The sequence below is a fragment of the Juglans regia genome, chromosome 13 (genome assembly GCF_001411555.2).
Source record: "Juglans regia cultivar Chandler chromosome 13, Walnut 2.0, whole genome shotgun sequence".
In the NCBI taxonomy this organism is placed as follows: Eukaryota; Viridiplantae; Streptophyta; class Magnoliopsida; order Fagales; family Juglandaceae; genus Juglans; species Juglans regia.
Genome location: NC_049913.1, coordinates 5,499,031 through 5,513,741, shown reverse-complemented (window position 1 = coordinate 5,513,741; position 14,711 = coordinate 5,499,031). Strand labels below are relative to the sequence as shown.

Genomic DNA, 14,711 nt, shown 5'->3' with positions numbered 1-14,711 from the left:
TTCGAATCCTAAAAAATTGCTAGTTGAATATTACGAAAATATTCAACTTGCATGACATTCATGCCACGTAGATCTAACATCATCATCTTGCCTTCAAATTTCTTCTTCTCTAGTTCAAACTTCTTCTTCTTTAATTCAAATATTTTCTCGCTTTTTTGGTCTGCCTTCAACACAGCATTTCTCCACTCTTCCATGGTCGTAGCTCTATCCTCGGTCATTTTAGCTAACGAAATGTTGATCTCAGACTCTTTGCCTTCCATCGACTTCCGCTTCCTCTCCATTTCTTTCTCAGTTTTTTTGCCTAGAGGTCTCTCTGCAAAAACCTCCATGTTCTCCTCCATCGTGTCAATAGTAGCTTCACCTTGTGGCCTTCTCCTTGTCCCAAGGGTGGAGATGTGTTGTTGCCATTTTGGTTGGTGTCTCAGAAGACACCAACAATGCTTCATTGTGAAGTTACTCTTCTCCATCTCTTTATACAAAATTTTTACCTTCTCAATCTGCAAATACATAGGAATATTGTTAGTTCATAAATCAGTCATATATGTTTGTGAAAATTAAAGGAAAATGTTACATACCTTGTCTTGCTCTGTTGCACCACTCGGATGCAATGACTCTACTTGTGCTAAAAATGCACAAAACTTATTTGTGCATTTCTGAATCGAGGACCACCGATTCATCAAAGAAATTATAGAACGGTTCACATTGTTCTGTTTTTTATATTCATGATAAAATTCTGAAATTCTTTCCCACATTTGAGTTGACTTTTGATCAGTACCCTTTATTGCATCGATACTAATGTTGAGCCAAGCTGAGACGAGAATGTTATCCTCTTCTGCAGTGAAAGATGCACCCCTTTAAACTTTTTTTGGAGGAGGCCTCTTTTCACCGTCATTGAATGTTGCTTGGAGCACAACATTAGAATGTTGCGTTGGGGTGCTATTACAACCCTTTCCTCCACTTTGTAATAGAGTGGTGAAGAAGGGATCATCATCAATTTGTGTGCCTATCCTTGAAAAATATTACATTTTCAAGGAGTCAAAAAAGTTTAGAAATTTTCAAGTCCCACACAACAACAAATATTACATCATCAATTTGTTTGGATAAGCTAGTATGCAAAGAACTATGTAGAAAAATATGCAGAAAAATAGCAAATTCATCAACTTCTTGTTCTGTTTTGCAAAGAAAAACAACAACTTTGGAAAACATCAACAAAAATAAACTTCTTGTTCTGTTTTGCAAAGAAGAACAACAAACACATTTTATTCCTCATCTGTTTTGCAAAAAAAGCAAAGTAAACTCTGTTTTTGGTTGTGGAGTCAGAAAAGTGTCTTAACAAATAATATATGTGGTGTTTCCGGGATCAAAAGGCATTGAAAGAAACCATCGATCGGGATAGCCACAAACGCTATATGTAGTGTCCAAGCTATTACCCACATACATATACTACTACATACACACATAAATACACCCTAAAGCATGTTTACATGAAAGGAGAGAGCAAACAATAACAGCAAAGTGAAAGAAAAACACAAAAAGTAAAGCAAACAGAAAAAAATAAAATAGAAAAAAACTCAGCAAGATAAAAAACTTATGGAAAGAGCTTTTGGACCACCACATGAGGTTGCAGTAAGAAGACTAGCAAGAAAATTAAAAACAATAGCTCATGTTCAAAGATTAGACGAATATAGTTTGAAGTTAGAGGGAAGACGCAGATTCTGAACAGAACAGCCGAAGGAGAGTTATAATCATGCAGCTGTACTGATGTATTCATGAGAAGACAGATAATGGACATTTTTTAAATCTGTTTTTAAGTGTACAGAAGGGTATGCCTTTCAGCATCAACAAGCCTTGAGAATGTTTTTAAATATGTTTTTAAATCTGTTTTTATCTTCAACTCAATTTGGGTATATGGTCCTATTTCTAACACTTAATAAATTTGAGAATGTATGTTGAAACTAACCTAAAACAACAACTCAAAATGCATAATCCTTATCCATCAGAAACCATTACAAGCCTGGTATATGGTCCATATATTCAGAATCAAAGATCAAATCATGAAGAGCAGCATTACTTGAAAAAATCTCCAACAGAAAAAAGAATCGAAAAAAATCAGCATCAACAGAAAAAAGAACCGAAAAAAAACCCAACAAGATAAAAAGCTAATGGAAAGAGCTTTTTATCTTCAACTCAAGTTGGGTATATGGTCATATTTCTAACACTTAATAAATTTGAGAATGTATGTTGAAACTAACCCAAAACAACAACTCAAAATGCATAATCCCAGTCCACCAGAAACCATTACAAGCCTGCAGGTATATGGTCCATATATTCAGAATCAAAGATCAAATCATGGAGAGCAGCATTACTTGAAAAAATCTCCAACAAAAAAAAGAATCGAAAAAAATCAGCATCAACAGAAAAAAGAACCGAAAAAAAACCCAGCAAGATAAAAAGCTAATGGAAAGAGCTTTTTATCTTCAACTCAAGTTGGATATATGGTCATATTTCTAACACTTAATAAATTTGAGAATGTATGTTGAAACTAACCCAAAACAAAAATTCAAAATGCATAATCATTATCCACCAAAAACCATATATTCAGAATCAAAGACCCTGTCAGTTTGGATTTATCCTTTGAAAAACAAAGCTGTGCAAAGTAAATGGGATCAAATGACCGAATGAGCTTTTCTACCACCAAAATGACTAGCAAACAGAGTGAGACACAAGAAAATGGCTATGCACAAAAAGCAAACAAACCCATAAACAACAAATCAGAAAGAATGGATTGTAGTTACTGAAAACAGAAAACAAAAAAACAATATGGGGGCTCAACTCTAAGACTCTGAGTTGGCTGGACGCGATGATAAACAATAGAAGAAAAATCAGCAACACAAACTGAAGAAAAATCAACAACAACAATTGTAGAAAAATCAGCAACGATAATAACTAGCTTACCCAAACAAATTCATACCCATTTCAGAAATTTAGAAATTCATACTCAATACAAAGCTTACCCAAACCGAAAGAAAGTTCTGCGTTGTTGAGCCAAGCCAATAGAGAGAGAAGAAATTGCACAATAGTGGAAAATTGACCCAGGAACTGAGATAAAATCGATTGAGAAAGTTCGAAGAGGGAGAGACGAGTGAGGGAGAGAAGAGGGAGAGGAGTTTCAGAAAATAAAAATGGTGGACGGAGAGAAGAGGGAGAGATGAGTGACCGAGCGAGGGAGAGAAGAGGGAGAAGGGTTTCAGAAAAGAAAAATGGTGGACGGATAGAAGAGGGAGAGACGGGCAACGGAGCAAAGGAGAGAAAGGGGAGAAGGGTTTTAGAAAAAGAAATGGCGAGAGAAAGAGGGAAAGAAGAGAGACGAGAGACGAGGGAAATGGAAAACACGAGGGAAAAAGAGAGGGGCAGTTGGACGAATATCATAAAATATTTATTTGATCACTCTACAGGAGCTCGCCAACAATGACGAGAGAAGGAGATTTACTGTAGCATAAATTAGAAAAATATAGCTTTGCCTATTCCAATGCAGTGATTTTATTTCAATGGACTTTAAAATTTAGATTTGGACTTGGCAATGGCTAGTCCATTGCCAAGTGCTCTTAAAATATAAATAAATGCTCTTAAAGTTGCCTTTTATTGGATCTTTTATTTTTTAAAAAAATTTACATTTTGCTATAGGAAAGCCTCTACATCTAGAGGAAGCTGTTCATACTTATAAACTTTTTTTTTATTAATTTCTCACATACCTAGAGGAACTTAGAGGAAGTTGCAAGTGTTGGAATATGCTTACCTGTTGATAATTTCACATATCGTTATATTGCTCTAGGCAAGTACTGTTGAAATAATGATATTTGTAATAATATGGATATCAATTATTTGTGGTGATATTTAATAATTTTTTTTTTGACAAGTGATATTTAATAAAATTGAGTCTCGCATATCACTTATTTAATAAAATAACAATTATCGAGAATGAATATTTTCATAATATACTTTGAAGATATTTTTATTATATAATCTCATCTTTTTATTTTTTGAATTAATTTATATTTTGGTTTAGCTTATAAATTTGTATTAATTTAAAATAGTACATAATTATATGACATTGTATGTAAGGAGATATTGTAAATATCAAAAGATATGAGGATATCATTGGTAGTTAGATAAAATACTTGAAATGAATAAAAAAGATTAAAAAGTATAATATTTAAATGATATGAAGAAAAAATAGATAAGTTGATGTATGATATGTTGTAAAAGTCAGTATGTAAAATAGAAAAAATGAGTTTTGGTGATGTATTTTAAAGAATAGGATGAAAAAACCATTGGGAGTGCTAAGAAGCAAAAAAAAAAAAAAAAAAAAAAAACTAAATCATTTACAATAGAGTAAAAGGCCGGCATTTCAAACAAATACTCAATATAAGTTAGAACTGCTCCATCTTTATTGAAGATAAGCAATATGTTGAAATACAGATATTTCATAAAATTGCTTATATTGCATACTTAATTGATCTGATAATCACCTGTACTTGGAGAGTAGCTCAAACAAAGACTCAATATATCCATCCACAGCTTTGAAATATTTGTGCCTCCAGTTCTTTTTAATGATTAGGATCCCAAAGAAAGTCCAAAACCCGAGTGCATAGGACATAGTTACAAATGCGTAGAAGAAGAAAGGGTGATCAATCATTCTATTTCCTTCTTTTTCGTCCTTTTGTTGCTCTTTATGTTCAGGTTCCAGTTGGTTTGCGGTTGAGCAGTTTCTTGACAGGGGGTCTCCACAGAGTTCCGAATTACCCTCATAGCATTGGCTTGTGAAAGTTGAGAATTGACACTCAAATGGGATTCTTCCTGACAGATTGTTGTAGGCAACACTAAATACAGATAAAGAAGTGAGTCCAACCAATTCAGAAGGGATTCTCCCTCTCAACTTGTTGTGAGAAAGATCCAAACTCTCCATGCTTCTCAAGTTTTGAAAAGAGATTGGAATGGAACCTGTTAGAGAATTATTCGACAAGTTCAAGAATCGAAGCTGTGACAATTCTCCCATTTCAAAAGGAATGTTACCTGTGAACTGGTTAGATGACAGGTCAATTCCAGTCATCATCAAGAGAGGGATACCTTTGAAAGTATATAATCTATTTTTTATGAACAAAGACATTTGAGCTTCCAGTGTTATGAAAGGCGGAACATAAGGATCGCTAGCTTGCACGGAGTGGGGATGCCAATAATCAAGTTTTTTGCCAAAGTGATCCCAGTAAGTAGGGCTTGGAGAACTCTTGTTCCAGAAAGTAATGTTATCAAGGCAGGAGGGAATAACTCCTGAAAGACGATTGTGAGAGACGTCAAAAACTTGGAGTTTTTTCATCCGACATAGTCTTCGGGGTAGGTGACCTTCAAAGCGATTTCCACTTAAAAGAAGTGCTACCAAGCTAGAATGATCATACAACCACTCTGGAATATTACCGGACAAATCATTGTCTCGAACATCTAGGATTACTAAACCTGGACTGTTTGAGATGGTGGGAGAGATTACTCCTTCGAAGTAATTGCCACTTAGATGTAAGATACTCAACATTGTCATGGTCGCGTCCTTTGGGAGCATCTGTCCTTGCAATTTGTTGTTTGATAAATCTAGCAATCTGAGTCGTGTGCCATTGCTAGTCAAACTATGCGGTACTGTTCCTGAGAGCATGTTATGAGAAAGGTCTATATATTCGAGAGGCGGATTACCAAAGGACCAAGGAATGTGTTGCCTTCTAATGCATTTGAGGACATGTCAACACCATATAAGTTTGGAAGAAGATATCCAATATTTTCTGGAAGATGGCCTTTGACATGATTACCGGATATGTCCAACCACTCAAGTGGTGAAGTCCCATTAGCAGAGCAGTCAAGGAAAGAACCATCGATTTTGTTGCCACTCAACAACAACTTTGTGATATTCGTGTTGAAAAATAGATGACAAGGTACGCTTCCTTCTAATGGGCTGTTAGACAAGTCTAGCGAATACAATAAATATTGGGTGGATATGAAGGTTGGGACAACGTGACCATTCTTCTTGTTGAGGCTGCAGTTTGCCAAGTACAGTTTACGTAGCTGAAAAGTGGGCACCCAAGAGGGAGACTCTGTTTCGATTTCCAACTCGTAATTGTTTGAAAGATCGAGGTGGTAAAGACTAGAAGCATTGGCAAGTATGGAAAATGACAACACTCCTTCTAATCGATTACCAGAGACCTCAAATGTCGTAATCTTGCTCTGATTAGAGAAAATCGATGAAGGTAGATTGCCCTGCAAGCGATTATTCGATAGATCAAGATATTCAAGGTTTTCAAACCTCTCAAGACAAGAGGGAATATTGCCTTCCAATGTATTATTCTCAAGGTACAAGAACCGGAGATGTTTTAGTCGCGTCAGTTCACAAAAAAAAACTACAGCAAAGTTGGTTTGACAAGTGAGTCTAGTAGGGATCTTGGCAATATGCTTCGAAGATACAGAAATAAATAAATAAATATTTCTTCCAAGCAATTTAGAAAAAATGATTTTGACAAATGTAGCAAGGACGTATCCCAAATCAAAATTGTTGACTAAGAAATATAAAAACAAGTAGGAAAAAGAAAACAAACCGAAGACCTGTAACAAGCAGCCACCTTAGTCAAATGAGGAATTTTAAGCCCACAAATACAATAAGAAAATTAAACTTAACAAATTTACATAATTTTTTTAACAAAAAATACAGAAAAATGACTTTATTCAGATAATTTTTTTAGGAATAATGTCACACACAATCGTAGAATGCGTAAACGCCGTGCAGTCACTTTGAAAAAATAGAGTTTAATATTAAAAAATTAATTTATTTTTATGTGAGTCTTGTATTTATTCACTATTTTTTAAAATGACTATATATATTTTTTTTAGTCAGGATTTTTTGCACCCAAACAATTGAAATGGGGTTTTTGCAACTATTTTTTAATTGCCGAAAATAAAAGTGGTTGCAAAAAGCACTTTTTCTTGTACTGCGCCTGTGCCTTCTTTCAATCAACCTGCTACAAATCAAGGGAGGGCTCCAACTCCTCTCTTCCACCCCTAATCGGTAAATGGAAAGCCGATCTCCCAAGAAACAGCATCCCTAGCCCCATCTTCATAATTTATTCTAACTTTTTCATAATTTTTAATCTATATTGTTATAAAGAGGATGAGAAGCAGATCTACGCAAAATCCTTCCATTATTACAATGCACACGTCTAGCTAAAAGTAAAGTTGGATCTTTATTTCAAAGGCTCGTAATAATACAATTTTTCTTAAAATAATTTTCGCCCCGACCAATTTGGATTGATTGGTGTGCACAAGATTAAAGCAAAATGTTTTGAGGATATATTAATGTAACCCATGAGAAGAAACATTTTGTTATTTGATTGTGTTGCAATTAACGAAATCAAACCAGACCAAAAAAAATTGTAATTTTGGCAAGAACATAATATGTACCATGCCACTAACTAAAAACATGAATAGAAGAGAACAAAAATTGAGAGAGAAGAACCAAATCAGAAATTGAAGACATATAGCAGTCAAAACATACGTCTGGGCCAATTCTCACCTTGAAGCTCTCCTCCAATGTTCATGCTGCTAAGGTCAAGAAAGTCCAGTTCATTGAATAAGGTGAACAAAGTCATATTCGGATACCATTTGAATATTGACGGCGGCTTCACGTAGTCGTCCTGCATAAAGATTCTGATTACTTTCCCATCATCGTCACACAGGATGTTAGATTTCGAACAACAATCACGACTCCCGTCTAAATCGGCAAATAGTAGACCATGTGTAGAGTTTCTGATCTCCAACAGAGCTCTGTTCTGTTCTTCGCTGCATCCAGCTTCAACCCGAGCGGATGGGCAAAAAGTGAGAGCCATAAGCCAAATTAGGAAGATCATGGCCTTATTGGCAAAAGAAGCGTCCATTTGTGATCAAGAGATTGTTCGAAGGCAAGTACTAATAATGTTTTTGTTGATAAAATGCAACGACTGGATGAATGGTTTATTGCATCTTTATGATCAACTAGATTGAATTGGACATCATGAATGGTTTATTGCATATTTATAAACTGGATTGAATTGGACATTATGATAATACTCGGTCCTTACGTAGGTTTACCTTTTTGACTATCGTTTCGGTCTTGGAGTGAACGACTTTTTTTTTTTTTTTTGATGGAAATAGTCTCATTTCATTAATGAAAAGGAAGTTACAAATGTAACTTAATACATGGACAAATCCAAACTATAAGCTAACTACGTCTACATCTGACCGAAACCAGAAATCACGATTCAGGTTCTAACTCTTGCTCTAGGATGTATTATGTAGTTTGTATTACTGGCTTCACCATCATGAGACGGTCCTCTTAAACCTCAAGAGTAATGATACGTACATAATACATTTTATAATATATTTCACTATATATATTATAAAATAAAGGTATTTTGATAAAATGATGTTACTTTTATAAGTTAGTTTACAAAAATAACCTTCCTTTTAACACATTGTTGTGAAAAATTATGTGTTTATCATTTTCAAACCTCAATACTCGGGTGATATGCGGAGTAGAAAAGTACCAAGGTTTCTGACACCATATTTTCTTAATATACTTTAAGTACAAAAAAAATACATAAAAATGAATTTACAAAATAACATGTATTGATATCATATCTTAGATTATAAATTTATTTTTATTGTAAAATAGATCTAATGCATCATATAAAATCACATCATTTTATAAATTTATTTTATATATATATTTTTTGTTTTTGTAGCACTCATCTTTTTTCTAATGTTTCTCGCCCCTTTTTTCTGAGTATAGTACTTTTTTTCTAAGTTTTCTGACAAGGCAATGGACGCTAAAAAAATTTAGAAGCTCATTAAAGCAAAGTTTTAGTAAATATGATATACATTAGATCTTCTTAGAGTAATTTAAAAAGAGATTCTTAATTCAATGTACCACAACAAAACACATGATTAATTTTTGTGAATTTAATCTAGTTTTGTCATATTTTTTGTGAATCCAACGTTTCTAGAATAAGCAAATCTGGTAAGAAACCCATTACGCATATATTAATTGAAAAAAAAAATATATATATATATCCTACCGGCCTATCCTTTTGTTACCTTCCCTTTGCCAGTCTTAACATTGCCCAAGTTCCAGTCCAATCCTTCCGTTCACCTTTTTTACTATCTTTTCGGTCTTGGAGTGACCATGAAGTATAAAACACAATGCTTTCTCTTCTTTATCGATCTGCTGAGGACTCAATAAATTAGTTGAATCGTTCAGATCGTGGTGATCTTCGTCATATTCCACATGATAACCCGTGGTCTTTACGTTCACCTTTTACGGTACTCCAAGGTTCATTATACACAAATTAATTAAAGATGCAGCCAAGTCTTAAGAGAAATTCCCAGAGAAATTCCCAATAATGCTGGAATTATTGATGAGCACATATGTATAGCTATAAAAAAGATTGAGTAATTAAAGTAAATCATTGGCACCTTAATGATACAAAAAAAAAAAAAAATGCTGTTAAACATCCATATATATATATATATATATCCACTAATTAAATGGGTAAGCACTTTAATTTTCAGTTTGGTTTTAATACCATTTTTTCAGTACGTCTCTCTCTTGCTATGTGCATGTAGTGGTTTGCAGACAAAAGCAAAAGAAAAAGAAAAGGAATAAAAAATTGGTGGAAGTCAAGGCCGGTCAGGCTATATAGCCAGGCCCAGGGGTACTGGTGCTTCACTGGGCGGTATAGTAATGCAAGTGGCAACGACGATGAATAAATATATATATATATATATATATATATATGATTATGGGGATCACAAAATTGTACCACTTGATATTCATCATCATTTAAAACGTATCTTACGAGTACATAAAGAGGGTCTTAATTCTATGCGTAGTACTTATTGCCAAGGTAAATTGACTTCCCGCTGACTGCATTAAAGTCTATTCCCACTGGTCCTAAGAAGCCAGGAAAAAGAAAATGAACTAAATCATTTAAAATAGCGTAAAAGGCCAGCATCTCAAACAAATACTCAATATAAGCTAGAAGTGCTCCATCTTTATTGAAGATAAGCAATACTTTGAAATACAGATATTTCATAAAATTGCTTACATTGCATACTTAATTGATCTGATAATCACCTGTACTTAGAGAATAGTTCAAACAAAGACTCAATATATCCATCCACGGCATTGAAATACTTGTGCCTCCAGTTCTTTTTAATGATTAGGATCCCAAAGAAAGCCCAAAACCCGAGTGCATAGGACATAGTTACAAATGCGTAGAAGAAGAAATTAGGGTGATCAATCATTCTATTTCCTTCTTTTTCGTCCTTTTGTTGCTCTTTATGTTCAGGTTCAAGTTGGTTTGCGGTTGAGCAATTTCTTGGCAGGGGGTTTCCACAGAGTTTCGGATTACCCTCATAGCATTGGCTTGTGAAAGTTGAGAATTGACGCTCAAGTGGGATTCTTCCTGACAGATTGTTGCAGGCAACACTAAATATAGATAGAGAAGTGAGTCCAACCAATTCAGAAGGGATTCTCCCCCTCAACTTGTTGTGAGAAAGATCCAAACTTTCCATGCTTCTCAACTTTCCAAAAGAGATTGGAAGGGATCCTGTTAGAGAATTACTTGATAAGTTCAAGAACTGAAGCTGTGAAAGTTCTCCCATTTCAGAAGGAATGCTACCTGTCAACTGGTTAGATGATAAGTCAATTCCGGTCATAAGCAAGAGAGGGAGACCTGTGAAGTTATATACCCTATTTTTTATTACCAGGGACATTAGAATTTGCCGGTCAAAGCCAAACTTCATTATATCATTTTCCTGGAACACGTAATTGATACGGCCATTTTCTGTGAAATAATTGGAGTAAGTAGGGCTTGGAGATCTCTGCTTCCAAAAAGTAATGTTATCAATGCAGGAAGGAATACCTCCTGAAAGACGATTATGAGAGACATCAAAAACTTGTAGTCTTTCCATTCGACACATTCTTCTGGACAGGTGACCTTCAAAGTGATTTCCACTTAAAAGAACAGCTACCAAGCGAGGATGATCATATAACCACTTTGGAATATTACCAGACAAGTCATTGCCTCGAATATCTAGGATTGCCAAAGACGGACTGTTTGATATGGTGGGTGAGATGACTCCTCTCAAGTGATTGCCACTAAGATGTAAGAACTTCAACATTGTCATGTTCGAGTCCCTTGGTAGCATCTCTCCCAGCAATTTGTTGTTTGATAAATCTAGAAATTCGAGTAGCGTGCCATTTCTAGTCAAACTCCGTGGTATTGTTCCTGAGAGCATGTTAGAAGAAAGGTCTAGTACTTCGAGAGGCATTTTACCGAAGGAACGGGGAATGTTGCCTTCTATTGCATTTGAGGATATTCTAACATAACGTAAGCGTGGAAGGAGATGCCCAATAGTTTCTGGAAGAGAACCATTGACATAATTATGAGATATGTCAAGCCACTCAAGTGATGAAGTTCCATTAGCAGAGCAATCAAGAAAGGAACCTTCGATTTTGTTACCACTCAAGAATAAAACTCGGATATGCATGTTGAAGAAAAGATGACAAGGTATGCTTCCTTCTAATGAGTTTCCAGACAAGTCTAGCACATTCAATAAAGACTGGTTGGAGATGAAGCTTGGGACAACGTTACCATTCTTCTTGTTGAGGCTGTAGTTTGTCATGAACAGATCGGTCAGCTGAAAGGTCGGCACCCACGAAGGAGATTCCGTATCAACTTCCCAAGCGTTTCTTGAAAGCTGGAGGTATTTGAGTCTAGAAGCATTGGCAAATATGGAAAATGGCAAGACCCCTTCTAACTTATTATCACGAACAAGAAACCACTCAATCTTGCTCTGGTTGGAGAATATCGATGAGGGTAGATTACCATGAAAGAAATTAAGCGATAGATCAAGTAGTTCGAGGTTTTCTAACATCCCCAGACAAGAAGGAATATTACCTTCCAATGTATTGTTCCAAAGGTTCAACCTCCTTAGATTTTTTAATCTCCTCAGTTCACAAAAAGCTGCAGCAAAGTTAGTTTGACACGTGATCAGTTAGTAGTGATCTATGCTATGTACTTGCAAGGCATAGAATTAAAAATGGTAGGAATGACTAACGAGTAATATTTATTCCAGCCACGCAATTTAGAATAATTTGTTTTGCCACCTAACGAGTGAATTCTTGACAATCCGAAGGTCAAATTAAGAAGCATGCGTTATTGAAGAGTACTCGTAAGGTTCAAAGACCATAAACGGCGCAGAGAGAAGCCAGCCTTATTCAAACTACAGCCGTATTTTATTCCTTAATTAATGAGTAAAAATGAATCAGTATGATGTGGCTGCAAGAGCCAAATAAATCAAAGAACATATAGATGAAATTAAGAACCCGCTTACTATATATTAACAATATAATATAAATAAATCCATCTCTTTTCATTAGTTTAATTTTTTATATAAGTGATAATTTCACGTAATGTCAAGAACTATATATTTTATCTCACTTAATTCAATATTTTACCTGTTTGACCACTTATTGAGAAAGTTTCTCCCTTACATGGAAGGTGAGTGTTAAGATCAATATAATACAGATAATTAATTAATTTACATATTCATATCTACTTATACTTTAAAATAAGTGGTGATGTGCAGTAATTAAAGCCACACGAGATCATGAGATCCGAAACAGGGATCAACATGGAAAGTTTTCTATATCGAAAATATATTATATATAATCATGACGTAGTATATGATAGGACAAAAAATCAGGGGATCGATCAGGGTTCTCACGTTGAAGCTTTCCTCCGATGTTCATGTTGATAAGACCAAGTACCTCAAGTTCATCGAATAAGATGAACGAAGTTACGTTCGGATACCATGTGGTTGATGGTGCCGATTGCATTCGCAAATAGATACTGGTAACTTTCCCATCCGCGTTACACCTTATGCCATGTGCCCGACAACATGATGAACAATGACTCCCGTCAAAATCGGCGAATGCTAGACCGTGTGTAGAGTTTCTGATCTCCAACAGAGCTCTGTTCTGTTCATTGCTGCATCCAGCTTCAACCCAAGCAGATCTGAAAAAAGTGAGAGCCATAAGCCAAATTAGGAAGATCATGGCCTTATTGGCAAATGAAGCGTCCATTTGTGAAGAGATTCTTCGAATGCAAGTAATTATAATGTTTTTGTTTATATGCAACGACTGGGTGAATGGTTTTTTGCATCTTTATAAACTGGATTGAATTGGACATTATGATAATACTCGGTCTCACCTTTTTGACTCTCTTTTCGGTCTTGGAGTGAACGACTTGACCCAGAAAGCAAAAGACATACCATAAATAATTTGATTGGCAAGTACACTTTTAGGTCTCTATATATCTATTTAATTATATAAAAGCCTGGTTTTAACTTTCTGAGTTGGCATTCACACCACAATTTTCGGTGTAACACACGATATACACACGGTTTACTCTATTTACGTGCTTTACACGATATACACATGCTTTACACGATATACCGCATTCATATCTGATTTCTGGCGTCGCATTCATTCATCTTATTGTTTCACCAACAGCGCCCATAATATGATCTCGGATTCGAAGGAGGCGACGAGTCGTATGATCTCGCGTCGGGTTAATGAAATCAGAACCCAACGGGAAAAATGCTCTGTAGTTAAATAGAGCCCAACTTCCACTATCTACATTCGACAATTACAAAGCATAGTCTGAATGAGGGATTAGATATAAAAAGGATAAGGACTCGAAACTCCCTCTCACGAGCGAGTCGAACCAACATGGCCGAGTCTAACTTCCTGTCTGAGTCTGGATCACCGATTTCTCTTGCTTGGATTTATGATCTTCTCCTCTCAGTCGGTTATCCCGATGCCGTAAAAATTGATATATTTGCCTCTGAAAAGCTCTATTTGGGCATTGTCTGGTGCATCGCTGCCGTTAACGACGAAACTCAAACACACCTGGAGGAAATGCACCTAACCCTCTTCGAATCATCTTTACGCACCACGATATGATTGCAATCAATGCCGTGAATAATTTTCATAATTGAATAAAAAAAATTAAAATCTCTCTTTGATGGTTGATGCTGCCTTTTGCGTTATAGGGAAATATTTCAATCGCTTTGTAAATTAGAGAATATGTAATATAACAAGAATAAGTTAGAAAGAGAGAATCTGGTATTGAGGTACGTTGTGATAGACGCTTTCCTTAGAATAAATTTCGCCGTCTCCAAATTTAAACATGTACTGAGTTTTTTGACAGTCTATTCCCAAGATATAACAATATCAGTTTCCGTTAATCTCCTCGTCGGTGCACACAAAAGGAGATACTTGAATCCGATATAAAATAGTCAAAACCCAAAGAAAGAAATACAAAAAGAAGGATGAAGTATTTCTCTAATTTTTTTAGAGAATTTGGAGTTAAGGAATTTATGGGTGAGATTTCCTATTTATAGACACTACAAGAAAATGGCTCTATTGCCGCAATAAGTCATTATTCACGGCGATTTCTTGGTCGACGCGGCTTCCAACCCGGGCGTTTTTTTCCTTCGATCTTTTGCGGCGAAAATTTTCGCCGCAAATATTATTTTTACTTTTGCAGCGATTTTAATGATAATTGCGGCAAATT

The 14,711-nt window shown here is 35.4% G+C and overlaps 3 protein-coding genes and 1 non-coding gene across 4 annotated transcripts; all 4 read right to left on the bottom strand.

Moving 5' to 3' along the window:
* Window positions 1-1,337: 1,337 nt before the first annotated feature.
* On the bottom strand, window positions 1,338-1,467 carry LOC118344410. The gene has a single exon (XR_004798181.1). It is a non-coding gene; the product is annotated as a small nucleolar RNA snoR80 (small nucleolar RNA).
* Window positions 1,468-4,511: 3,044 nt separating this feature from the next.
* LOC118344313 (receptor-like protein 45) lies at window positions 4,512-5,169 on the bottom strand. The gene has a single exon (XM_035684873.1). It carries the CDS (start codon window positions 5,165-5,167, stop codon window positions 4,526-4,528), a length of 642 nt encoding a protein of 213 aa, XP_035540766.1. The 5' UTR covers window positions 5,168-5,169; the 3' UTR covers window positions 4,512-4,525.
* Window positions 5,170-5,715: 546 nt separating this feature from the next.
* Window positions 5,716-7,964, bottom strand: LOC108986958 (receptor-like protein 14). The gene is made up of 3 exons (XM_035684142.1): window positions 7,604-7,964; window positions 7,492-7,502; window positions 5,716-6,297 (listed from the first exon to the last, which is right to left on the bottom strand). Exons 1-3 carry the CDS (start codon window positions 7,962-7,964, stop codon window positions 5,716-5,718), a joined length of 954 nt encoding a protein of 317 aa, XP_035540035.1.
* A 1,955-nt stretch (window positions 7,965-9,919) lies between these two features.
* LOC108986925 (receptor-like protein 56) lies at window positions 9,920-13,258 on the bottom strand. The gene is made up of 2 exons (XM_018959737.2): window positions 12,859-13,258; window positions 9,920-12,095 (listed from the first exon to the last, which is right to left on the bottom strand). Exons 1-2 carry the CDS (start codon window positions 13,214-13,216, stop codon window positions 10,198-10,200), a joined length of 2,256 nt encoding a protein of 751 aa, XP_018815282.1. The 5' UTR covers window positions 13,217-13,258; the 3' UTR covers window positions 9,920-10,197.
* Between the last annotated feature and the right edge of the window lie 1,453 nt (window positions 13,259-14,711).